A 27,371-nucleotide genomic window follows, 5' to 3' on the forward strand; every position below is an offset into this window, starting at 1 on the left:
AGTCTGCTTCATTCCATTCTAACTTTTCTATATTTGTCCCTAGTCCTCCTCCTCGGGATCACGTGATCACTTACCGCCAAAACTCGAATTCTTTGTTGCTCGCTTTCACGAGTTTCGTTCATCAAAAACACTCTAAAAAAGGTGAGAATTCTTACTTTATTTCTTACTTTTGACTCCCATGAGCAATTTAATCATATGTTTGTTCGTGTGCAATCTGTATTTTTGTTTTAACGAATACTTTTAGGTTATATTTCGCTCGCTATATTTTGTTTTTGTTTAGAAGCGAAGCGTAGCGTCTTCGCAAACCTCTAAACTGTTTAATTAATTTGTTGTCAGATTTTACTGAAGAAAAACAAAAATACGACTTAACGACTTAAAAACTAACTCAGTACCTTATCGATCATCTTTCGATTAGATTTATAATAATTAGGACAATATTCAAAATGTTTAAATTTGCTTTGGCGACGTTTGTTGGCGCGCGCCAAAAATTAGTTTATCGATCGAAAGGTTCGTGCTTTATTTTGTTCAGATGTTGGACTGACATTTAAAACCTAGAAAATATTTTTCTTATTTTTATGGGTTATGTTTTAAGGTTTAGGGCATTTCAAGGCAGATATGATAGGAATAGCAGATGTGATGAGGGGCGACGATCGTTGTGATCTGCACCCAAACAAAGACAAAAAAATCACAGTAAGTGAAATCCTTCGTGTAAAGATAATTTCAATACATTTTGTAATCATATTTATACAAGTATATAAAAAAATTTTGACCTATACGACAGTCTTTATTGCCGTTTGAATTTTTTCGAGCTCTTAACCACAAACAATAACACTTGGGCTTTGGATGCCGGGTTTTCCCTCGCTCTGTTTGTTGGGATCTTTCTTGGAGTTTGACCTTCTTTCCTGGTTAATATTCCCTTTATAACACAGATTGAAAGTGTAAAATCAGTGTATTATAGTAATAAAAGTTTGTGATTATGTTCCCACTCCTGGATCAAGAGGGGGTGTAGAGGTACACAGAACATATGGTGGTGTGATGGTGGTTGTCTTGTAAGGTGGCATTTCTAAGTTGTTTTTAAGACTTCATTGAAATCTAATTAACAATAAGAGGAGTAATGCAGGTGGCTCTGCAATGATAATGAGTAAGGCTGCGTTCATAATGTATGGCAGAGGGGGCAGGTGAAATCTTTAAAAAGTCCTTCCCTTGAAGTCCCTCCAAAAAATAACTATCCCCCTCGGGCAATCTCTCGTAGCTTCTAAAATTTTTGCATCCCCCAATTCTCTTTAAAAAAATTTCAAACCCCCCCCCCCCCCCCATTTTACTGGAAACAATTTTCCCGATCCCCCCTAAATTTCACCTGCCCCCCCATCTGCCATTATGAACGCAGCCTAAGCAATATAGAAAAATCATAATTAAAATACCATGTTGGATTGGGGTTTGAGGGTTTGCGTATCTTTGTGTAAAGTGTAGACTTTTTCTGTTCAAAGGTCACAGTAGAGGGCAACATTGGATGTGGCAAGACAACATTGCTGAAATATTTCAGGGAAAACTCTCTTGTTGAGGTAAGGTGTAACTGGTGATTTTACATGTACTTTTAAAAAATAGCACTGTGCATAAATTTGTACTTGGATACATACATAATGTGCATGAGTATGTTTATATCGCATACCTGTAGCAGAGCAGTTTTTAAAATAGATAATCAAATGTAATGATTTTTACTTTACATTGTTTTATTTATTGAATGATTATCATTAAATGAAACATGGTACAGGCCATGTAAAACTACTTGATTTTAACAAATAAGGCATGGAATTTTTCTCTTGATAGCAAAAGCTCATGCATAACAACACTAAAAACAACATTTTGACCATTAAAACTAACTAATTTGGCTGTTCAACATGACCAGCTATTATTTCAGTCTTATGTATAATAATACATACGATATATCAAAATAACAGGTAACTTTGGGATTTTCACCATGACTTACACTTCTAATTTTTTTATGTCAAGGTTATAGAAGAACCTGTGAAAAAATGGCAAAACATTGGAGGTCAAAATCTTTTGGTAAGACAAAGTAAATAACTGATGAGTGAAAATTAAAGGAAAAATCCATATTTACTCAGATCATTGTAAAAATGTTCAATATAATCTTCTCTCCATTCTTCCAAAGGGTTTTTTTCTGGGTGCTAAGGTTTTTTCAAGGTGAAAGTTGAGTGTTACAGCCACTCATGGAAAATAATGGTTATAAAATCATTATGTTGTACATAATTATTTTGGTGATAAGAAAATAATAAATATCACCACTGAGATTCCCTGCTAGCAGAATTTTCCGTGTTGGCAATTCTTGGCACGGAAAATTTTCTCTCCCAAGAATTGCAAAAAGAGGGAAAGATAGCATAGAACTTTATTCGTTTGAAAGCAAATCCTCTTGTGTGTATTATCTTAGTGATCACATTTTGAATTTATGCAAACTTATTTTCAAAGCACATTGTGACTTACATGATTGAGAAATGTGCTACATTTATATACTGTAAGAACTTCCCATTATTACATGTATAGTAATCATTATTTCAAACAATACAACGAATCATTTATTCTATTCTTTGACAGAACATGTTTTATGAAGACTGTAAGAGATGGAGCTATCTGTTTGAGTCCTATTTTCTTCTCACCCTGATGCAAGTGCACAAGAAACCTCATGTAAGAGTGAAGTGACATTTATTTATAGACAAATGTTTTTGCTGCCTGTTTTTGTGGCCCCAGTTGTACAAAGGGTGGATAATGCTATCTGATGAATAAAGTTTATCCAGTGAATAAATTTATTGGATAACAGCATTGACTTATCTACTGGATTAGGTTTTATCCATTTTATAGCACTATTCACCCTTCTTACAACTGGGCCCTGGTATGATGAAGGCCTTAAACCCTTTCAAATATTTTTAGAGCAAGGGAAGCACCACACTTCCTTTATTCCTTTAGCTATACTTACATATAGTAGAGTTTACAGTTTTCATTAGACCTGTTGATATTGTTGAGATGACAGCGAAATGTTGTCTTTTACAGCTAGTTTTCTTATTAAATTGTATTCTCAAAAGTACCTTTATGAAGGACCATATACTCAGATATTAGAAAAGAAAACCCAAATTTTGGTCTGGCCACAGGAGCAGGCCAACTAAAGTCTAACTATCTGTAAAGGTAGCAACTACAGTACACCAAGACTCCACCCTCCCCATTCAAGACAGTGTTAGTCTGGCCACAGGGACAGGGTAACTGGGTTGTAGTAATCAACCTGAATTAAGAACATAATTTTCTCAGAAAAGATGCAAGCCATGTGCAATCATGATATATTTCTTTTAATGTTTTCAGACAAAGCCTATCAAGATGATAGAAAGAAGTGTCTATAGTGGTTACTACTGCTTTGAGAATAATCTTTGTGTCAGGTACAGCAATTTAAATCTTGGATTAAGACTGGGTGTATCAGATGTGTTATTGGAAAATTTCAATTCACCACTTTGGTGCTAGCCATCACGTGGTATAAATCATGTTGGATTGTGTTATCATGACTGGCAAATGAATGGCTATTATTTTAAGTCCTGTGTATAAAAACCATGTTATGACTGAGCTTAATGGTTAAATATATTAATAAGAATCTTATTCAATAACTGCTTATTCCATTTAAGCTAAACAAGATTTTCATCCCTCATTTAGAGTAGACCTTGTGCTCATTTAATAATCTCTCTCTTATTTTACAGTGGTCTGATGACAGGCTTGGAGCATAGTGCTCACAATCACTGGTTTGACTGGATTACGAAACAAGAAAAACCAGATCTGGACTTGATTAGTAAGTATTTAGTAATTCTTTAAGAAGCTTTATCTTACACTATACTCACTATGCCATTCTGTTCCAACCAAAATACAATGTTGTTAGATTAATACCATAGAATGCTGGTCATAAGCCCTGGGCTTATATGATCTCGTAAGGATCTTTGATTGTGCTTTTAACTGGGGGGCTTACGAAAGGGACAAAAACACTTCTGAATTTTAAAAAAAATTAAATCTTGTCCATTTTAATACCAGAGTTATTTCTATGTTGCCTTGGAACAACTGTTTAAAGTTGAGGCATTTGGGTCAATTCTGCCACCCGCCAACTGGTTAGCTAAGTTGGTAAGAGTGTCGGTCTGTTGTGTGGGAGTTGTGTGGTTCAAGCCTCGGTCGGAACCAACACTCAGGGTCTTAAAGAAGGTGCTGTCTTTGTAATAATATCTGCAAATGGTTAGACCTTCAAGTCTTCTCGGATAAGGACTTTAAACCGTAGGCCCTGTCTCCCAACCCTTACCAACCTGCAGTACATAAAAGAACCTGTTGAATTATTCGTGTAAGAGTAGGGGATTGTCTCCCGGTTCAACAGCCTATCCCTGTCTGGAGGCATAACACTAATTTACAAACAAATCACTCATGATTGTGAGCTGCATGGCTGCTACTAGTGCCTTAATATGCAGCCCGTAAAGTCCTCCACTGGTCATTAATGTAAAGCACATTGAGACATTGTATAAATGCGATATATAAGAACCTCCCATTATTATTATTATTATTATTATTATTATTATTATTATTATGATAACATGTATAGAAGCTGACCCAAATGCAGCAATTGTTTGGAGGCAATGAAGTGCAATTGTTATAATATATGCCATTAAACAACAAGGTTTATGCAACAACAACTTTGTAAATGCACTCATAAAAACTATATTCTGAGTGGATTGAGGAAGTGCTACAGGGCTTTAGTCACACTGAAGTATTGTAGAGTAAGTTCTGTGATACAGGGTGTCTGAAAAATGGCAGGAAATGATTATGTGATATATATATTGCCATAGTAACGTTCTCCAAGCCTTACACTGACAATCACAATCACTTTTGCCTGCCATTAACTTTGTTGATGTCTCGTAATGTAAAAAAATTAAATCAAGGAGAAAAGAAAGAAATAACTATTTCCTGTTCATTCGAAACTCATTTCCTTCTTTTTATGAACCCATCAAAAAGTGACTATAACTGGGATTTCATGCAATGTCAACTTGAGCTCTTCTCCATTAACCTTGAGGAGAGTGTCATTAATTCTTTAACATCCTGTTAACGAATTAATTTGGTTTTTGAGATTTTTTTTAATACTTCTATTGCAGTTTATTTGAGAACAAGTCCTGAAAAATGCATGGAAAGAGTCAAGATGCGTCATCGTGATGAGGAGACTTCTGTTTCTATGGTAAATTATATTAAACAACTGCCTTTTGCAATTAAAGATCAATACTTCAGCACTTGACAAAACCAAGATAGAATGCACTCTTAATGGCTGAGCAGCATTCTCCCAAGGACAGTTCTAGGGGAGGGGTGTAGGGGGTGTGTTATTGATGCTTGAGTTTCTGAATGTAATGTTGAGTTCCAAAAAATATCCATACCCCTCCCAAAAGGAAATTAAAAATTCTGGAGGGTAGGGGGGTCACTGAAAGAAAATTACATAGATTGTATTGAAAATGATTTGAAGTTCCGGGGGGTAGGGGGTCCTTTTACAAATTTCCTCAATGGTGGGGTATGGATATTTTCTGGAACTACACAATGATCATAAATGGTGCACCCCTTCATTGAAATATCTCAGATCTGCCCCTGTCTTAATATAGCATAGAATCTTACTTATAGAAACCTAAAACACCTTCAGGGATGGACCCTTCTCACTTCCAAAACTTGCTTTTTCAATCTAAAAATATGAAGAAAATGATACTGAAAAAGACATGATTAATCAATTATCCTCATATATAATAGCCAAGATATGCTTTCAGTATGAGGCTACGTGCTAAAATCCAGTCATTCGTGACAGGTGGTAGGAATAAATTTAATTTGACAGGGAAGCATATCTCAGAGGTGGGCTATTGAAAAAGCACACTGCCATGGGATGGTTTCTATTCTTTCAACAATCAAAGGCATTATTTTCCATTTCAAGCCAATACTATAAAAACTAGTATCCTCATAACTTGATGAATCTGTTGTTTTCAGGACCTTTTGAATGCTTTGCATGAAAGACATGAGTCTTGGCTGATCAGAGAGGAACATCCCTTACCAGCCCCAGTATTGGTGAGTTGGTTATTTCTTATGACTGACAGTTTGTTTAATATGTTTGAATGTGAGAGTAAACTGTAGAGCACCACATTCTTGCTATATTCCTCCATGTTTGCTTGACTCACTACTATGGTATACTATACTATTACTATACTACTACAGCTATGCTACTACACTACTACTGTATAAACAAGATAGGGGCTGTAGAGTATGAGAGAACAGGCTTAGGAATGCAAGATATAAATTTTGATTATTTTATTTAAGCATCTTTCTATTCTCTGATATAGACATGGTCACCGGCCAACCAGTCATCATATACATTGTTACATTAGCAGCAGGTAGGGGGACTCGCGATCGATGCCAAAGATATACGGGTTTAACTCGCGGATTTACGAAGACGGGTACAGCAGATTTATCGCAAACGGAGGTTAAAATATCTTATAAATATACGATGCACGAATGTAAGAAGTTCGTTAACGACTTTTGCATAATTTGTCTAAGACCTAAAGTTATCGTACCTAAGCCAGAACCCTTTTGGTGTTGTGGTAAGAAAATGCAAATAGAAGACGACACGTCAGCGCAGTGTTACGAGTGTGGTAAGAATATTCGTAATGCCGTACCAAATGCTACCAGAGAGCAGTATTACGCCAATGGAGGTCGTAAGAAAACGCCATATAAGAGATTAAAATACTTCAGGGACTGGATGAGTCATATCCAAGGTTTACATCCGATATATTTAAGCGACGAAGTAAAGAAGAAAATCATAGACCATTTAGAAGAGCCAACCCCGCAAAGTCTACGGAAAACGCTGAAAAAATTAAAACTAGAGAAATATTACAAAGCTATTCCCTATCTTTTGTCTGAAATTACCGGTAAGTCTATTCCCGAGGTTTCTGATATGACAAAAGCCGAGTGGATGTTTTGTCGGCTGGATAAGGATATTCCTTATTACCCTGACGTAATCTACGAAATATTTTACGAAATTGACCCCAACCACCCCCTGTTAGGATGGATTCCGAGAAGATAGTGAATCTTATGGCATAAGATGAGCGAATAGCATAAATCTTATGCCATAAGATGAGCGAATAGCATAAATCTTATGCCATAAGATGAGTAATTAGCATAAATCTTATGGCATAAGATTACGCGTAATTTCCAGACTGACGTTCAATATGTAAATAGAATCCTGTCACGCTTTTTTCAAAGCAGATGTTTACTGAGCAAGCTTTCTTTGAAGCTCTTCTTTCGCTTCTTGGTAAATCTTTTTGCGAGATTCCTCGGAAAGATCTTTTACGACTGTTTTTTTATTCCTTATGTCCGTCTTTAATTTCTCGTATTTGTTTTCTTCGGCCAGAATAAGCGAGAATTCTACGTCGTCTATCTTTCTGTCACGCAAAGCCTTTGAGACAAGATCGGTAATAGTATTTACTTTAGCCCTAGATAGAGCTATTGTCGTGTCATGCTTGGATATTTTCGTGGATAGCTTTTTCATAATGCCCGTAGCAACAGCCGAAATGATACCACAAGCTGCCCCAACGCCGGCCAAAGGAACTCCAACGATTATTCCCGGCCCAGTAAGCGAAGTAGCAACGCCAGAGCCCGTTAACACAACAGATATGGATCCTGAAGTTATCGCAATCTTATGTAGCGTACTCCGGGCTCTAACGTACTTTTTTCTAACTTTTTCATAGTGTTTTGCCTGCCCTTCCAAGTAAGCCAGGATTAAGTTCGCTTTATTCAGACGAAAGTTTTCGGCGTTTAGTTCATTAGGTGTAGTATAGGGAACATCTGGGTACAACTGAGGTGCTGATGGTATAACATCCATTATATATACTAATGTACGACGCTTTTGGGAGTGATATTGAGGAGCAGCCACATCACGACAACCGGGATTACTGGAACTGGAGGGCCTTTAGGAAGATGTTTCCGCATGCAGACCCTAGTAAGTTCGAAAGGAGACCCGATGGGATTTACTATAACGGCTCTAGGATGTACAGCAACGAGGATTTGAAACCTACGCTGGTCGATCAGATAGACAATCAACTGAAGAATTCTGGTTATATCGAACATAAGCCCGTGCAAGGTTGGTCAAAGGAATTATTGCTTGGTACCGGTACTTATCCGATACCCGCGGTTTCATTTGATAAACATCCAAGTTTGGATTTGACATTGAACATGCGGATCTCTAACAACCATTCCTTTTCGTTAAAGGTGCGAGATATCTTCAAAGACGTACCCATTAATCATACCACCGCTAAGGAATCTCATGAATGGTTAAGTGGTCCTAACATGCGTTATTGGCCGCAGCAACTAAACTTTGCGGTTTGGTGTGCCACCAGCGGCTGCGGTGTAAGTGCGAAGTTGATGAAGAATTCGATATTTATGTTTCACTTCCACTTTACCGTCCGAAGAATACTGCATGAGATGGGTGTTATTGCGCTGCCGGGAGATGCCACGTTTTATCCAAGAGATAATAAATACAACGTTCCTGCTTACGACCGACTTTGTAAGGAGTTTGGTGTTGTAGGGAAGGATTTTAGATGCACTGTCGGTGCTAACAATGGCTTGGGGCATATTTGGGCTTATTGGGGGATTGGTGGGCACGAGCTAAGCAACAGGGAAGTTCATGCATTGAATCTACGATGGAACACTGGGTATCATAAGGAAACTCACGACAGTAGCACCTTCTTTGAACCAAATGCCAAAACCACTAAGGAAGTCAGAGACGGACCTCTGTTCAAAGACGAGGGCGGTAAGTATGCAGGGGCTAACCCGCTGATTATCAAGATTACCAACGACGAGCAAACGAAGCAATACTTTAATTTCATACCCCCAGAAGGTAAAGGACTAACCAAAGCCGGCCTTGCCCGTTTGAACCGCAGCATAGAAGCTTACGTGTATTCCATCCTTGGAGCTCAGGTAAACACCCGATCGAGTATAGTGGGGAATACCGGCGCCGCAGAAGAGACGCGAGCCGAAGCCTTGATCTTATTCGAAAGTTCGATCTTGGAGGGCGACATTAGCAAGGGCGTACAGCGTTACCAACTAGCTATACAAAATTCTAAGGCAAGGTTGGACTATGCAGTAGCCCCGGGTTGTTGGTTAATGCCTAGTAATTTATCTATAAATACTGGTTCTGTAGTAGGATACAACAACAAACTTCAACGAGCTACTAAGGATATGAAGTTTGGGGTGAACGACGTGAACTCTGACACTCTTAGGAACATTCCCCATTTCGTGGAGAAGTCAAAAAAGTCGCATGAAACGAAGCTACCCGTAGTTAAGAAACCATCAAAGAAGGCCCTGCCTGCGATACCTGAGGAATATGACCATAACTTACTAAAGGCCGGCTTAGCAGCTGCAAGCATTGGTCTGAGCTATTATATATGGCGATGAACAACCCCTACGTAGCTGGAGTAGATTGTGTTTATACGACTTACACAGGCGAGAAAAAATACACCCAGGCGTCTTGGGTGGACGTTGAGGGCATGTCAGTGAATTTGAACTACTCAGGGAAGAAGTTAATCCTTTGTAGTATTTGCCTTGGATCAGTAAGTCACGCCAACATTGGTTTTAGATTTTGTGATGACAACGGCGTACTGCAGCCTATGCGTGTGAAGACAAACAACAGGGAGCCTGTGCATTTCTCCGTAGAGCCGAACACCGACAGCGCTGAGAATTTATCGGTTTGGACTTTTCATATGGTCGCCGATTGCCATGGGAAGGTAAAGCTGCAAATGCGCGTAGATGACACCGGGAGCGTTTGCATAAATAGCATAGAAAATCAGAGAGATGAAAAATATAACCACGCAACCATTTGCACTCTTACGGTAATGAGTCTCTAGAAGCAAATTTATTTGCTGGTATATATGAACCCACATACTAAGGAGGATTCATTCCTTTATTTTCTGGAGGAAGATAGATACTTGCGTAATGCTAATTGGGTTGACACGGAATTGTGGGTGAAGGTTGGTGGGTTGGGATTGATTATGTGCACAATTTGTATTAGCGTAAGGGAGGAATATGGTATTGGATTTAGAGTAGTAGATGAGAATAACGATCCATTGTTACCATACAGAACACTGAAAAATACTAGACGGTCAGCTCATTTTTCATATGAACCGCCAAATAGTCTAGACGATATAGTACCAATAACCTTTCACATGGTAGCTAATTGTCAATACGCAAAGCTTCAGATCAATACTGACGCAACATCTAACGTTAATGTCGAAGTTAAGATAAACGCTGTTATTTCACAATCAGCTGCGCCAAGCGATTCTACTTTTAATCATAAGGCCATTTCTACTATGACTGCCATACCGCTAGTTCCGCATTATCAAGGCGGTGCGAATACTATCTTTACTTATCCCCAGTCGAGAACACCCCGTGCACCCGACGACGATTATAAGCCGCCAGTAATACACAAGGATAAGATCATCCCCGAATCTTCTTCAGGAATACCACGCCGATAGCGACGACTAATATCCAAATGTTATTCCCCACAAACTTTAGCAGTTCTCCGCCGGCCCTAAGCGCCAAGGAAACAACCGAACCCAGCAGCCCAGGAAGACCGGCTGCCATCTTTTTTCCCAAGTCCGTTAGCCCACTGCCTAATTTCTTTACGCCTGCGCCTGTAGCCTTAAGTGTGGATAGGATGACTCCTACTACGCTTGAAATAGCAACCGCAAACGCCAGCGGAACGCCATACTTCAAAAGGGCTCTTTTTACCTTTTCCTTGGTGGTAAGCCCCAGCTCTTTTTCCAGGTTTTCCTTTTGAGCCCGCAATTCCGCAAGGCGTACCTCTAGATCTTCTGTTTCCTTTTGAGCTGCTTCCCTTTCCTCTTCGGGGCGAGCTTGGTCCTCGATTACTTCTTGCTGCCGCTCTATTTGCCCCTCCAGGTCTTCGATAGCCTGATCTCTTTGCCGGATTTGCTCCTCCTTAGTATTGATTTCAGCCATTAACCGTCGCCGTTCCACTAAAGAGCCGGCTATGGTGGTTTGCAGGTTATCGGTATCGTCTTTAATTAAGTCTAACTCTTGCAGGGCGAGGTTAAGAGCCCTTTGAGTTTGATTTCTTTCACGTCGAATTTGGGTTCTTTGGTCTACCAGCTCCCTTATTTCTTGATTTTTAAATTCGACCTCCCTTCTATGTGCGTCGGCAAGCCGCTGGTTTTGCTTCATGTATTCCTCCTCCCTTTCTTCCAACGTTTCCCGCAGTGCTTCCACTGAGGCGCCAGAGCTTTGGGCTTCTCCTAAGTCCTCCCGTGCTTTGTCTAATTCGCGCAGGGCCTGATCCACCTGATTTCCTATTTCTTTTATTCTTTCATCTTGATGGGCGGACTTCTTTTCAGCATCGGCAAGTAGCTGACCTTGCTTTGCATATTCTACATCTTTTTCTCTTAACTCCCTTTGCAGATCCGCGGCACGTTTTTCCGCGTTGGTCCTTTCGGTTAAGTTGTGCAGCCTTTCTAACAGGCTTCTAGTAGCACGCTGAAAGCCTCTTAATCTCAAGACGTCACCCCTAACGTTGCCCTCCTCATCAAAGAGGTTTTGCGGTTTTGTCCAGCGGTCTTTGTCGGGAAATCTTAAGTCTTGGACGCTTATGAGGACTTTGTTTCCCTTTTCCGTGAGCTTTACGTCGTCAGCATCAAAGTTGTCGTAGCGCAGCTCTAGCTCCCGCGCTGCCCACTCTACGGTTTCCCGCGCGGCTGCTTCCGGCTCGCCCATGTTTTGAAGCTCTATGTGCTCACGCGGAAACGTGTACTCGCGTGCTTTGGGATGTCTTAGGGCCTTTGCAATCCTATCCCTTAGGGAATCGTCGACTTGTTGGGTGGGAAGCAGCGGTTCTTCATCACCGTCGTTAATGTCAGCCTGACCTTCCTCAGTGGTGGGATCGAAGTCGGGGTCTGTTCCTTCTACTTCCATTATATATGATAAGCTCAAAGTTAAATCCCAACGTATTACCTAAGCAGGTTGGCGGACTAAAAGCAGAACGCACCTTTCACCGGGTTACATTCACACCTTCTAGCGCAAAGCCGGGGGAGACGCTGTACGTAGGCGTGCCCCGCCTAACGGATAACCTAGTATTGGTTCCTGGCACCTTGGCTTTGAGGTTTGACCTAGCGGTGCAGTCAAGCCCCACAGATGAAAGGATTATCGTTAACAACGTGGGTCGCAACATCGTTTCTAAGATGAGAATCAAGTTTGCTGGGGAATCCTTGCTGGACTTAAATAGGTACGATCTGTATACCACCTATAAGGATCTATGGTTAACAGCATTTGACCGCGCGCAAAGGATAGAACAAGGAATTGGTAGTGTCATTCTACGTAAGGTCCGCACACCTACGAAAACGCAACCTACTGACGGCAGCGGAGAAACCGCAGTGGCAGACGCAAAGCGAATAAAGACCGCCTATGGTAGCAAGTATGTCATACCGCTGGACTTTGAAGTGATTACGAATCACGGTGTGTATTACCCAAGACAGTTATCCGAGCTACAGTTTGAAGTAACTTTAGCAGATGCTAATAACATTATTGGTGGGCTAAGCACTGCACTTACCACAACAACCCCATACTCTATTACCAACTTAGAGCTACAGTACGAAACGGTGTACAGCGAAGAGCTGGCCCGTAGCGCTGGCATGGAATACAGCTCCGGAAAGGCATTCCTTTACGACCACGTAGTGATGTATAAGACGTTCAGCTTCCTGGATAAGACAGATGAGGTTATTAACCAAAGTATTAACCTCCCCCGAAGAAGTCTCACGGGGTTGATGTTGGTGTTTGCCAAACCCTACGAAGCCGGTAAGCGCGACTCCGAGGCCTTCCACAACCCTAACATTACTAACGTCGGCGTGAATATTAACGGGGTTCCAAACAAGGTCTACTCCCAGGGAATAAAGCCCGCAGACGTGTACAGAGAGGCCGCGCGCAAGTTTGGCGACCAAATTAACCCTGAGGAATTCTTCAATGATAAGTACGCGCTGTGGATCGACATGCGCACAACGAACGACGAAGACCTACATGGTCAGGGTTTACGTTTAGTAAATACGCAGGATGGCATAACATTGGAGATCAAGCGCACCAAAAACGCCAGTGCCGGCGACGGCGACAAAATAAACTGCTACGTCTTCGTCGTGTCTGACGCGCAACTGAGCGTAGAAATGAATCAGCTAAAGAGCGTTGCCTATTGATCCACTCGCTCATCCTTTTGATAAAAAAATATCGTTGGTATATAATGCTTCGCGTATTCGAAAACAACGAAACCAAACTGCAATGCATAGTGCAAGGCGATAAACTATACTTCAAAGCAAAGGAAGTGGCGGCTGCGTTGGGTTACGAACGCCCAAAAGATGCAATTAAGGTGCATGTTCGTGAAAAGTATAAAGTAAAGCTTAGCGAACTTAGAGTGGAGGTGAATCGCCTCCCCCTGTATTCACAGCCTAATTCCCTGTACGTAACCGAATCTGGGTTGTATCAACTAATATTTAGCTCTAAGATGCCAACGGCGGAGACATTCCAGGATTGGGTCTTGGAAGATGTCCTGCCTGCGTTGAGAAAGACAGGTAAGTACGAAATAGAAAGGCGGTTTGACACCCCGAATAAGAAAGTCTTCAAAATAGAGAATGAATCTGACCTGCATTTCAAAGTCGTCGATTACATACGCCGGTTTCACCCCCACGTCATCCTAACCCCCGGCTTAGGCGAACTACAGGACTCCGCCAGCAAGCGCATAACATGTTGGAAGAAAGGTTACAAACGCGGTCAGCCAGATCTACTAATCTCCAACGCCCATAAGGAGTTTAATGGCTTTTGCATAGAATTAAAGACCCCCAAGGGAAACGGCGTCCTGTCCGCAGACCAGTCTAACTTAATTTCGCAGTACGACATGAATAATTTCCGAACCATGGTGTCCGACGATTACGACGTTGTCTGTCGTGCCATAGACAACTACGTGGACGGCATCCGCATTCCTTGTAAATGGTGTATAAAACGCTTTAAAAGCCCCGAGACGCTAAAGACGCACCTTAGAATATTTCATAGATATAATGATCGTCAACCAAATACACTGGCGTGACCTGATTTGCGGTAAAGCATACGAAATAAAAAATTACGTCGTCTTCGAAGACATCGACCGTTTACGGTTAGTCCTCAAAGACTTAGAAGGCAAGGAATATTCCCTTTGGGCGCCGGATTGCGTGCGGTACGTAATTCAGGGTGAGGAATTCACCCACTTACGCAGCTATGGTAAGGTAAATGGCCGATGGAAGTTTGACATTGAAAGAAGAGTCACTCCATCTCCTCTTTGTAGTTAAGCGCGTCTGCTAAAGTCCGCTGCGCTTTAGGATCCGCGGAGCACCAATGCCCCACAAAGGATCCTTCGGAGAATACCCTGTCGCAATGAAGGCAGGTGTATTTTTTACGCGGCTTACGAGGGGTAATGCAGTCGGCAGGTAGTTCGCAAGTAATACAGTCCATATATTGAAAGGGTAATTAGAATGCCTCCCAGAAAGGCAGCTGCGTAGGCTAGCATATACCTTTTAAAAGGGGTCCTTATATTTATTAATGTATCTTCTTTTCTTATTGAGTTCTGCATACCTTCTCCAAAAGGGGTCCTTATATTTATTAATGTATCTTCTTTTCTTCTTAATAAAGAATCAAAGAATATTAATAAATATAAGAGTGCATTTCGAGACTCTTTGCGCAAACTAAGGACGCCTTTTTCTTACCTCCACGTTTTGGGCATGCCAATCATCAAAGCGATCCAAGTACTCCTTAAAACCGCGGGGACGATGCTGCGGGCACAAACACTGCCAGATATGATCGTCTCCTTTCCTTAAGCCGCCACACGCGTCACAGGGCGCACTCCAATACTCTGCGTTCTCCCAGCGCGTACCTTCGGCGCGGTCGAACTCCGTAAAGCGTTGGTCTATTTCTTTCTTACGAAGAGTTAACTTCCTTATGGTTTCCGCTGGGCAACATCTCGCAGCGATATCACCATGCTCCTCGCATACGACGTCCAAATCATAATTACCACGACATCTATGTTGATGCCATGCGTCGGTTAAGAGCTCCCCACAGCGCGCACACACATCCTTTAAACACACCCTATTTTCTTGGTGGTATTGCAACATTTGGGGCGTGCTAAAGAGCCGATTGCAATCAGCACAGCGTCTTTCCTTAGACTTCAAACACACCCTTCCTTCCACGTGATATCGCAGCGCCTGTTTACTGCTAAACTGCCGGCTGCAAGTGCCACAGGTGGTGACGTTATCCACCTCTTTAAAACATACCTTCTTTTTTTGGTGATACTGCAAAGCCTGTTTGCTACTGAACTCCCTGTCGCAATCCTTACACTTCATTATATAATAAGAATTTATTAACCCTTATAAGGGATACCGCATGAAGTCCTTAACGGAATCTTTCGCCCAGCCCGCCATCGTCAAAAGCGCACCAAACCGTTCTGCGCGCTTCAGACCGCACATTTCATCGTACAATTCCTGCACGCGCTCTTTCAGCCGATCGATCTCCTCCCTTTGCATTTCTATGGTGTCTCTTTTATCTTTTGCGTCGGTGGCAATCCTTCTTACTGCGTCCACTGGGTCCATCGTATATATAATGGATCCGAACCATATTCCTTGTAACGCTCTGATAGTAGGACCCACCGGCTGCGGAAAGACCCAGTTCGTGGTAGAGCAGCTATTAGGACCCTTTAGATACCGTTTCGACTACATAGTGCTGCTTTGCCCCACCTACGTGAACCGCACCTGGGAAGGCATAGGAGTGAAAGACGACGACTTCTTCGTAGATATCTTAGACCCTAACGAGTTATCCAGCCATTTGAAGTTCTGGCATAAGCAATTCCCTAAAGATACGCAGACGCTCCTCATATTGGATGACATTGCCTGTGGGGACGACGTAAAAAGACGCACTTCCGAGCTCGTTAAACTCGCCTTCAGCGGTAGGCATGACAATATCAGCGTTTGGTTGCTTTCCCAGCAGCTTACCAGTGTCTCTAAACCCTTCAGGGAAAACATAGGCTCTCTCGTAGTATTTTATACGCCCAGTAAGTCTGACCTGGAAACCATCTTAAGCGACTACGGCGGTGAGATATCCAAGGAACAGTTACACGAATACATGCGGCATTTAAAAACGCACCAACATTCCAAAATGATCTTCTCTTTGAGGTTTCCGTATTCCATTAACATATATGGACATTGAGCAGCTCTTAGATGAAGTCCCCGCGCAGTTAAACGAAAGTAACCTTAAGGAACAACTTAACATCCTTGTGTCTTCGGGGAAGTGTAAAGAAATGATAGGCAAGGAACTTACCCATGAGCAAGTTAATAAGTTGTCAGAAGAGGAAGTTAAGAAGTTCCATAAGAGGTACGAGGCCGCCCTTGCAAGTAAGACCACGGACGCCGTAGCAGACTCAGCCATTAAGCTGGCCACCAAGCTCCTCGGACTTGCACTGCCCATAGACGACGTGGAGCAACTACGGAAGGACATTAGCGAGGACTATGTCATATCCCAAGAACTTAAGATAACCTGCGGGTGGTTGTCTTTGAAGTGCGGTAAGTTAATGGCAGTCGCCTCCGCGGCACTTCACGTAGCTCAGCACGTCGACTTGAAGGAGGTACTGGTGTCTTGGAAGGACTTCAAGAAGGACAGAGAAGTCGAAAAGGTCTTCCAGGCGGCACTTGCTGAGGTACCTGATCAAGTCGCCTCAAGTACTTAGTCAAGTCGTTGTCAAGTCACCTCAAGTACTTAGTCAAGTCGTTGTCAAGTCACCTCAAGTACTTAGTCAAGTCGTTGTCAAGTCATTGCCAAGTCATTGTCAAGTCGTCATCAAGTTACTTGTCAAGTCCTTCAAGTCCCTTAATATAAGATGAGTGGCACCGAAGAACAACCACCCGTAGAAGATACCAAGATTACCAAGGCTAAATCTCCGGGCAGAGTCGCTGCCGGAAAGAAGCTCGCGGAGATGAATAAAAAGAACAAAGCCAAAAAAGAAGAAAAGGTGGAGGAAAAAGAAGAGGAATCCTTTATTAATCCGGGATACGTCATCGGCGCGTTAGGAGTTGCTATAGCAGCAGGCAGCCTTTACTTACAATGGCGGGCAACGAAAAAGGTAGAACCACCAACATATCACGCGCCCGTGCACGCACCTGTGGAGCCGGCTGTTAGAAAAAGTAAGATCCCTGAAATGGAGTAATAACCTTCTCGCTTTGTAATATAATGTCAACCGCGTTATTGAAAACTGTTGAAGAAGCAGCTATCATTACTTCCATCGTTGCGGGTATTGGTTGGGTAGGTAAGAAAGTGCTCAAAGAAGACTTTACTGAAGACCCAAGCAAGAGCTTCGCTAATTTTGCTAAGATGACCGCTGCCGTAGGCGGGGCTATCATGGTAAAGGATTACCTACGGAAGGAAAAGTACCTCCCTACGGTGTAATATATATGGCTAGCGTGGTCGTAGGTGGAGTCGTCGCAGCTTTAGCATTCACTGGAGCTAATTATGGTGGTCAGTATTTGGATAGATTAGTTAGAGGTGATCGCAGCGGAGATTTAGCCGCCGAAAGGAAAAGGCATGATTTAGCGCTGGAGAAATATCAAAGGGACGTGGCAGCTTGGAATGAAAAAAGACAAGCTTACAGGGATTGGTTGGACAAGAACTACCAAGACAAAATGCAGGCGGATAAGAATTTTGAAAACACAGACTACGCCTTTAAGCTCTATGCGCAAGCACATCCCGACTTTAGGTTAAGAAAGCCTCAGTTCAAGAATTACTACCAGCCTTCTAAGAAACAAAAAGATAGTGAGTTGGTCTTCGTAGGAGTCGCAGGGCTGGCGGGAGGCGTAGCTTTGGCGTATCTGCTCTGAGCTGCGCTCAGATCACTAGAAGGGGACTTGTCCCCTGTAATATATGATCGTCTTTTTGGAAAGCGACAAGAATAACTTTACTACTTATCTGAATCCCCCCATCAAAGCCCATAAGGTCCGGCTGGTTAGTTGCTCTTTGTACAATTCTTGGTATAACCTAATTAAGGGCATAGTCACTGAGCATACAGGAGGATCTAACTATCAAGCCGTATTGCTGCCCGATGGTCATTACACACCAATCACACTGGCCAAGGAATTAGCAAAACACGGTTATACTCTCACCACGGGATTACCGCACGAAATGACCCTCAAACACAATATGCCAAACTATTCAATGACTTTTGGAAAGTCTGATCCATTGGGGTCATTATTATGTGCCTCAGGCAAGACAATTACCGACACAGCCATACCTGTGAAATGGAAAGTCGCATCCTCTTACGAAGTCTATTGCAACTTGGTCCATAGTTACAACAATGGAGAAAAGTCTTCTCTTATATCCAAGTTTCTACCCAAAGGTAATCCATTTGACCCAGTAGAATACACTCCCATTTCTTTGAGCTATGACTTGTCTAATTTGGTAGAAAGCATAAACATCACCATTAAGGTGGACGGAAAGACGGTGGATTTTAACGGACGTAAGATCAATCTTGTCCTATCCTTCGCTTGAATCAAGCGAAGCGCGATTCTATTCATATAATGGGCCGCGTAGAGGACAAACTCAAAAGGATTTACTATGGGCCTGAAGGCTATTGGAAAGGAGCGTCGGCCATCAAGAAACTCGCGACCGCGGCCAGGGTATCAGATGAAACGGCTAAGAACTGGCTAAGAAAACAAACCCTCTGGCAGGTTTATCTTCCCGTGCCCAAGTACATTCCCAGGCCCAGCTTTACCGTAAGTGCCCCCAATGAAGTTCATCAGGCGGATTTGCTTTTCTTACCACATGACAAGGTGAGAAAGAAGACCTATAGATACGCTTTGACCGTAGTTGATATCGCAAGCAGATATAAGGACGCCGAACCCATAACCAGCAAGGATTCTGGGGAAGTCGCAGAAGCCCTAGGTAGGATTTATAAGCGCGTTTTGAAATGGCCTAAGCTGCTGCAAGTGGATGCGGGGACAGAGTTCATGGGCGTGGTTACTAAGACCCTGAAAGACCACAGCACTAAGATTAGGAGAGCTGAAGCTGAGTACCACAGGGGTCAGAGCATCGTCGAAAGATTCAATAAGACCCTGGCTGAGCGTCTCTTTGGATACCAATATTGGAAAGAGCTGGAAGATCCCTCCAAACGCAACAGGGAATGGACTCAGAGGCTCCCCCAGGTCGTCGCGGCTTTGAACAACGAGGCGGCCAGGGCTACGGGAATAAAACCCAAGGATGCCATAAAAAAGAAACACGTGGAACACAAGTCCTACGTCAGAAGTTCAAGGGCGGTCGGACTGAAGGAAAAAAAGCTACCCCGCGACATAGTGGTCAGATACCTCTATCAGCCGGGGGAACTCGAAGGTGGCAGTAAGAGAGCCACGGATCCTAACTGGTCTTTGGAAACGTATGAGATTTCGAAGTCCGTCACCAAGGAAGGGCAACCCGTGTTGTATTACCTAAATGGCCTAAGTCGCGGATTTGTCATGGAAGAGCTGCTCATAGTCCCCAAAGACTCAGAGTAGCGCAGCACCACGCGCCCGATTACACTCTAGGCATGTCAGTCTTACGTTGCCTCTACAATGCCCGCGTTTATTATTTATACGATCCACGGAGAACTGCTGATCATCATTCGGGTCAAACCTCCATAGTAGAGGTATGTTGCATTTGGCACACCGTGCCCCTTTCTTATAGACGTCGTCCACGCATAGGTCAAACTTTATCCCCGCATAGCGGGGATCTTTGCTCTTTTCTTCGTCGTGGCGCTTGTAGCGAAGGAGTTTCTTAGCAATGTTCTCCTTTGCTATGTCTTCTGGGGTGCGGTCGTAACGCATTTGTGGCCCCCAGGCTCTTTTTAACTGTTTTGCGTACTCCACACGGCTTACAGCGGTGTAGATAAGGTTGCTCCAACACAGCCGCTGGTCTATGATCCATAAGGTTTCTTTTATGGTAAGCCCCTGCGCGCTGTGGACTGTCATGCAGTAACCTAAGCGCCAATCTGGGTGGGAGGTAATTTTTTCCACCTTTTCTATGGGTACCCAGGCTTTATCATGTGTTACAGCATTTTGTAGTTGGATGTCGGTACCAGGTACCCAGACATCTCTTTTTTGCATTCGGGTATCGTGGGGTTTGTAAGAAACAGGTACGGGATGTGTAGGGAAGCGCTCTCGGTGTATATTTAGCAAGTCTTTCTGTATGCGAGACTGTGATGCGCGTTTGCTGCTTAGCACCAAATCCTTTGGATGCCATGTGTGAAGGAAGTCCTCGTATTTCTTCGCTCGTACCCTCTTGCGTAGTATCTTGTTTTGTTCCGCGTCACTAAGGCCCCGAAGTTCTGCTTTCAGGTTTCTTATTTGATCCTTACTGCGGTAGTCGGTGTTAATTTCTTCGGAGTGGTCTACCATTTCTTTTAACCATTTATGGGGCATCTCTCCGGTTATTGGAGGAGGCTGGCAAGGATCTCCGGCGAATATCACTTGACACTTTCCACGGAGGAATTCTACAAATTCCTGCAGGATTTCTAAAGGAACGGTGCAAATCTCATCCCAAAGTATCACCTGGGGTATGTCGTGGATGGCTTCTGGTACCCACTTTTGACCATTCCAGCGGAAGAAGCTGTGGTAGGTCTGCGCGTCGTAACCCATCTCCGTTAATTCTCTTTCCAGACGGTGCGTTGGCGTTAACACCTTTATCTTTGGAAAGAGTTCCAAAACCCTGGTAGTTTTACCACTGCCTCCCGTTCCGTAAAGGTAAGAGAAGCGTTGGTAAGAGATTGGGTCCGCAACCGACGGTAGAGGCTCCCCGGTTGGTTCCACGCTACCGTAAAGATGTTCTCCGTGATATTGTACACGGCCTCTCCATGCTTTTATCTCCTCATCTTTGACGCGCCATTGACCACTTTCTGCAAGTTCATCGGCAGTGTAGAACTCCTGCATCTTCTCTAACACTTCTGGCTTTACATACAAGGAATCCGTGGCTACGCGTGGGATGTCCTCTTTGTCAAACCGTAGCAGCATTGCTAAGAGATTGATGTGCGCATATGCTAGCATGCTGGCACGCAGATGGTAATACTGTGGTCGATGGTCTTGGTAATAACACAGCGCATTCCATTTCTGTTCTTTTTGACCTTCTATGAAGTAGTCCCATTTCTCTACGGATACCATTGTTCCTTGGTCATGTGCACGTTTTATGAGGAAGCTTAGCTCACCGGCGTCTGTTATTAAGCGTCGCTGCATGTGTTTTTCGCCTTCTTTTGCGCCCTGTGTGAATTTACCTGTGACCACACGCGCTGTGGGGTTGTGCTCTGGAAGCCATTGTGTAAAGGCGCTATGGCAGAGTATGGCTTCATGCGCTGTGTATTTTAAAAGCTTGCGCTCTTCGAGGAACTTCAGTAGGGGTATGGGTATCCATTCTTTCTCCTGCAGGTGCTTCCCATACCACGCGTAAATTATGGGATGTAAGTCTTTTGCTAACTCCCAGGTGGTCAGTCTGATGAACCCCGTTGCTGGGGCGTCGTAGTAACCCGGTAGTGACACCCTAAAGAATTGGGAGTCTGGATGTCCGTAACGGTCATAATAGTCCTTACAATCCCCAAGGCCTTTGAAACTGGCGGGGTAACAGTGTTTCATATCCAACGACACGTACTCGTCTTCGTTGTACTCCATATTCCAAAGACCGCCGTGACCGTGTTCTACGCAAGCTTTGGAGATATCTTTGAACTCTTTTGGGGTAGGTTTCCAGCCGTTCCTTTTCTTCGCGGCTAAGAAGTCCAAGCTGCGAGAGCTGAGCACTTCGTCTGAAAAGTCCTCACCAAGGGTTTCGCAGGCGCTTTTAATGCGTTGATGTTCCACTTCTGGTCGGTATAAAGTACCATCTTGCGTCATGAATTGACATCCTTCTGAATCCATTAACCAAATAGAATTCTCATGAACTAATTCTGTCAATGGGGAATTCTTATAGACCTTTGTCTCCTTCTTTCTTGGGAACCTCAACTCCCTCCACGCGTGCGCGTTGTGTTGGTAAATGACTATGGGAGCACCTTTGCCTTCGTATTTATGCGTTCCTGGGTAAATAAAGCCGTCGGTGATATCTTTCACATGGATTCGCCTTCCTAACGTGGTTTCCAACTTCTTGATGTTTTCGATGGTTCCTCCAGTTTTACGAGTAGAATGCTCCCATTTCCTGATGGCTTCTCTTCTTTTTGGCGTAAGCTTACCACCCCGAGAGGAATCCTCGAAAAACTCCCTAACCAGCTTCCCAACGCAGTTACCAGGATGTCGCATTGGTTTAAGCTTCTTAACGTCCGGCTTCTTAATTTCGTATGCACCGTAGATGACCACGGTAACCGGGTAAGCGACCTCGTAGAAGAGCATGTCTATTCCCTCAAGTGCTCCCGGTCGTGTGTGCTTATTCAAAACGAACAGGTTCTGCTTACCAGACGCTCTGATAGGATTACGACCCTTTTCTATTATCCACTCACCGTCTAAGTACTTTACGAATGTCAACTCCAAACGGTAGTCACCGGCCGGCATTCTGTTGATTATCTTTTCAGCCATTTTGTGATTCATAGTTTTGTCTGTCTTTCCCTCCATAAATGTAGCGAAGACAAAGTCAGCGTCTGAGTTATCCATCACCTGATTTCCGAGCCTGCGCACAGTTTTGTTTTGAATGTCGTTGATGGTGGCCATGTATATCTAAGGAATATTTTAACCTCCGTTTGCGATACCAAAATACCCGTAAATCTGCTGTACCCGTCTTCGTAAATCCGCGAGTTAAACCCGTATATCTTTGGCATCGATCGCGAGTCCCCCTACCTGCTGCTACATTTCAAATATTTTATAAGCTGAATTTGATAAAGCATGTCATTCCCTCTATAACTTGTGATAGCCTTCTTCAGAATGATGACAGGTCACTCATACAGTACATCGCTTTATTGCCTCTGCCCTCTGCTTTGTTTACATATAATCGCTTCACACACTTATCATCATACTGATGAAGGCTATCACAATTAATTTTATTGACAAATTGTCATGCTCTATCAAATCTGTGTTTCATCTGAAATCCTTACATTCAATATATTGTCAATGCGAAAGCCTCAAAGATACTATTTTATAACCTACTAAAGGAAATCCCTTGCCACTAGTTTGATGCAAGGCTGTTGTTACTGGTTGAACTATCATGACTACTAGTCACAATCCTTAAAATGCGGATATTGACTTTGTTAATAGAAATCTAGACTATGTAGAGGAGGACATGTCTGGTTCATGGGAGGTCTTACATAAGCATGAGTAATTATGTATAAGCATTCTGGTCAGCTTACCTACCTAGTTTGTACATTAGTACATTAGAACACAAGTTGCATCAGCTAGGCACTCATTACAACTTTTATAGCAGTAGCTACACCGTATTAAAGCTCACCTAGCCTTTTAGTGTTTATAGCACCAAAAATTATTTACCCACCCACCCGCTCCATTAGCTTTCCTATAACCAGGGTAGTATTCATTTATGTTGTATAATTTTCTTAACTTTTGTATATCTCGTACAGTGTTGTCAATTATTGTTTTGTTAAGAGAGTAACTAGTGTAGATGTAACTAACTAGTGTAGATATGTTTTTGTAACATATATACATATATATATATATAGATTTGAAATAGTATTAATAAAGACTACCTGAGAATCCAACATTTTGCCTTGTCCTGACTGGTTTAGTATCCAGGGACATATTAATAAGGGAGATCGAAGGGAGTATATAACTGCTGCACGTGGCTTACCTGATATATTATATTGTTTTCTTACAGGTTGTTGATGGGAACAAAACTTTAGATGAGATGTACAAATACTATGACACAAATTGTGACAGTCTTCTTGGCATCAACCCTATTTATCAGTCTCGCCAAGGTCTCAAGGTTCAGTGAAGTTTACTACTGTACAAAAAATTGATCAATATGTAAAATAACTGATGATCACCCAGGACTGAAATATAAAATATTGGTATTCTGCTTGGCATATCCCTTATTATCAGTCACACTAGGTACAGCCTCTTTCAAAGGGTCTAACACATGTACTCATTAAAGAATTCCCATAAATGCATGTTGGATGGATCTGGTAGATTGCATGGGAGTACATAATAAATGGCTAAAATTTAAAAAATATTCATGTACCTTTTTAGGTCTAAAACTATTGTCAAAATCTACATACTTTATTGTAAAAAGCATGTTATATTCGATTCCCTTAATAAACATAAAAAATGAAACTAGTTTATCTTAATTAGCTGCAGCTCATTGCAGCTCCCAGGGGATCTTATAATGCAGCAACAGTAATAGTATTCCAATACAATCCTGAATAAGTTCCAAGCCCACTGCTTTGCCCATGTTACATTTTACCAAAATTGCTCATTGCTCATTCTAACACGGTAAAAAAAATCAATTTAGGAAAAATATTGGTACATTTCATATAACTAAAATTACTTCCAGTATTGTTTACCATAAATGCGCAACTGAATGATTGAAATAATTGGACGAAAATCACTATGCCACTATCACTATGCGGTCGCCACATGCCTGGGGGGGGTACTCCCCTATATTCGCTATATGGGTACGTGCTGCCAAACAGGGTGTGGTTTTCAGTGATTCTACTCTGGAACAGGGTATATAAAATTGTGCTCACTCTGGAACAGGGTTATGAAATCATGCTCTCTCCTCTCTGGAACAGGGTTTTCAGCGATCTTCCTCTGGAACAGGGTATGAATTTCAGCGATTTTTACTCTGGAACAGGGTCAGGGTTCAGAGGGCTCAGCTGCACATCCCTACCCTAAATGGGCAATAGTACCCCCCCTCCCCCCTGGGGCCACATGTGAATTGAGTTTGTTTGATGTGTTGTTCTCTCCTATGCTACAAGGGTTTTCTCCGGATTCTCCGGTTTCCTCCCTCTGTAAAAATCAACACGTGAGCTGAGCGTTGTGTACATAGGATATAGAATGTAGTGGTAGTGTGTGTGGAGGGAACCTCACGGAAGAACCCCATATGGGGAGTGGTGGTTGTAAAATATATTATCATTATAATATATATATTAAGTACAAGTAAATATGTATGTATAATCTGCCAAATTATAATAGGCTTGCCATTTATTAAAGGAAAAAAAGAAAAACAAGAAAAAAAGATTTTAAAATATTCTAGACTCCAGTACCTGAACCGGTACCTCTTGAAATACAAGCCATGATCCCTATCAGTATACCACCCTAGCTATATAAGAAAACTATTTGTATTTAATAATTGCAAGGTATAATTTCTATACTTACAAATTCCAAGATTTCATTTTTCATTTTGAAAATTGAAACAAATATGCAAATGTTCTCCAGTAAACAAGTTGCTTGAAAAAGCGCGTCCAAAACCGGGGTTTCCAACGTTTCTAAAGAGCTTGTTCCGAATTTTCCTTATTGTTATCTTGGACTGATATTCAAAATTTGGCTCTAATGGCGCCTTAAAAAAATCTTTAATTATTTTAAAATTTGAAGAAAAGTTTGAGGCCCCGTCCACACGTATCCGCAAATTTTTGAATCCGCAATTTTTTTTTCGGATACGGGTTGCGTCCACACGTGTCCGCAAATTTTGGTGTCCGTATCCGCCAATTTTACGAAAACGGATACGCGTGGACGGTGAAAGCGATTTGAATACGCTGCGTGTGGACGCAAACATTTTCGTATCCGCAAATAATAATAATTTGCGGATACAAAAAAATCCGTTGGGCTTCCTGTGGTGCGTCGGACTATAAATTCACGTATCCAGCATGCACTTCGGTCGAGAGTAACAAGAACAATATGGCGGATGTGTAAGGTTTGGAATGAGAAGAAAATGTGGCTGGTTGAACGGTAAGAAATGTGAAAAGATATGAAAGAACTAGTTAGAAATACTCTTGAAGTGGTTTTGGTGTTCCTGGAGTGTTTTATTCAGAGTTTTCTCTTTATTTTTAGTGTATTTTTCCAATGACATCTTCACCCATGGAGTTTGTTCACACGTGATGTTCATCAGTGGTTCCAAGAACATCTTTTTGGCTGCTGAAACACTACACTGGACTCTATGAAACTACATTTTAGAACATTGTAAGTGAACTTTCTCCAGTCATTCTTGACGTTTCACGTTATTTAAAATTGCTCTAAAAGACGCAACAGTTGGTTGTTTACCAATACATTGGATGCAATAATTTATTGTTCCTACTCCAACATTGACAGAACACCGCTAAAGCAGTAATACATGGATAGAAAAGAGTATAGAGTATTACAGTATCTAATTGTATAATATGTACAAAGATATTCTCACAAGACATTTTTTTGAAGAGTAATTTATTAGGAAAGGAAAACAGTTGATTTTTATGCAAGGAAATTTTGATAACAAATGTAAACCTTGTTCTTTTGTTTTATTTTCAGAACTAAATAATAATCAACACAGAAAAGGTAGAAATCATAATTGACTTGCATCATCAGTGTTGCTTATGTATTGCTGGTATGTTACAAGTGCATTTTATAAGTACCCTGTATGTATGCATAAAGGAAAACACATGGATCACTAACAGCTAATGGTAGAAAAAAAATTATTTAGTTTTAAGATATTTGCGAGTACATCATGAGAGAACCTGAACAGGAGAGCTTTGAGTAACTTAATGAATGTTTCAACCATGACTATTATTATTTATATTATCATTTTCAGAATTCAAGGGGGTTTCCCATAAGGCATCATGCTGAGTTTTTTTAAGGAATTCACTTATCACCGAGAAATGTTTTCCACTATTACATATAACGTTACAATAAATAATCGCATATCACAAAACATCGATATATGCGAGCTTATGTAGTCCTTATGTTCTTATCGAAATATGCATGATAAACCAATGATGAATTCCTATACTAAACTATGAGCTAGAGAGAATAAAAGAAAAATATCAAATGCCCTTGGAGGGAATCGAACCCACGTCTTCGGTATTCCAGTCTGATGTGTTAACCACTACACCACAAGGACCAACCATTCTGGTAATGCAGCTGGAATATGAAATGTAGGGTAACTCTTGAGGATCCCAGAGCAATATTTTTTCTCTATAGATAAGTTGAACACTGTAAATATGTACGCGAGGAATAGACATAGTATAGTAGTAATAAATTATGCGTTCGGTGTGAGTAATGAAATAGAGAGAATCAGAGAAAAATATCAAATGCCCTTAGCGGGAATCGAACCCACGTCTTCGGTATTCCAGT

At 42.0% G+C, this 27,371-nt stretch overlaps 1 protein-coding gene, 1 long non-coding RNA gene and 1 other non-coding gene across 3 annotated transcripts; 2 read left to right on the plus strand and 1 right to left on the minus strand.

Annotated features, from left to right (window-relative positions):
• The first annotated feature begins 66 nt into the window (after positions 1-66).
• LOC116299438 (thymidine kinase 2, mitochondrial) lies at positions 67-24,369 on the plus strand. Its single transcript, XM_089039875.1, has 10 exons — positions 67-141; positions 593-690; positions 1,488-1,562; positions 2,011-2,064; positions 2,611-2,700; positions 3,367-3,440; positions 3,753-3,841; positions 5,178-5,257; positions 6,043-6,120; positions 23,926-24,369. Exons 2-10 carry the CDS (start codon positions 616-618, stop codon positions 24,040-24,042), a joined length of 732 nt encoding a protein of 243 aa, XP_088896001.1. The 5' UTR covers positions 67-141; positions 593-615; the 3' UTR covers positions 24,043-24,369.
• Positions 24,370-25,933: 1,564 nt separating this feature from the next.
• Positions 25,934-26,777, plus strand: LOC148905346 (uncharacterized). Its single transcript, XR_016121710.1, has 3 exons — positions 25,934-25,994; positions 26,097-26,225; positions 26,550-26,777. It is a non-coding gene; the product is annotated as an uncharacterized LOC148905346 (long non-coding RNA).
• Positions 26,778-27,066: 289 nt separating this feature from the next.
• Positions 27,067-27,138, minus strand: Trnas-gga (transfer RNA serine (anticodon GGA)). Its single transcript has one exon. It is a non-coding gene; the product is annotated as a tRNA-Ser (tRNA).
• Between the last annotated feature and the right edge of the window lie 233 nt (positions 27,139-27,371).

The sequence above is a fragment of the Actinia tenebrosa genome, unplaced genomic scaffold (genome assembly GCF_029948245.1).
Source record: "Actinia tenebrosa isolate PJP-AT-01 unplaced genomic scaffold, QUT_ActTen_1.0 PGA_scaffold7__59_contigs__length_16204524, whole genome shotgun sequence".
Taxonomy (NCBI): domain Eukaryota; kingdom Metazoa; phylum Cnidaria; class Anthozoa; order Actiniaria; family Actiniidae; genus Actinia; species Actinia tenebrosa.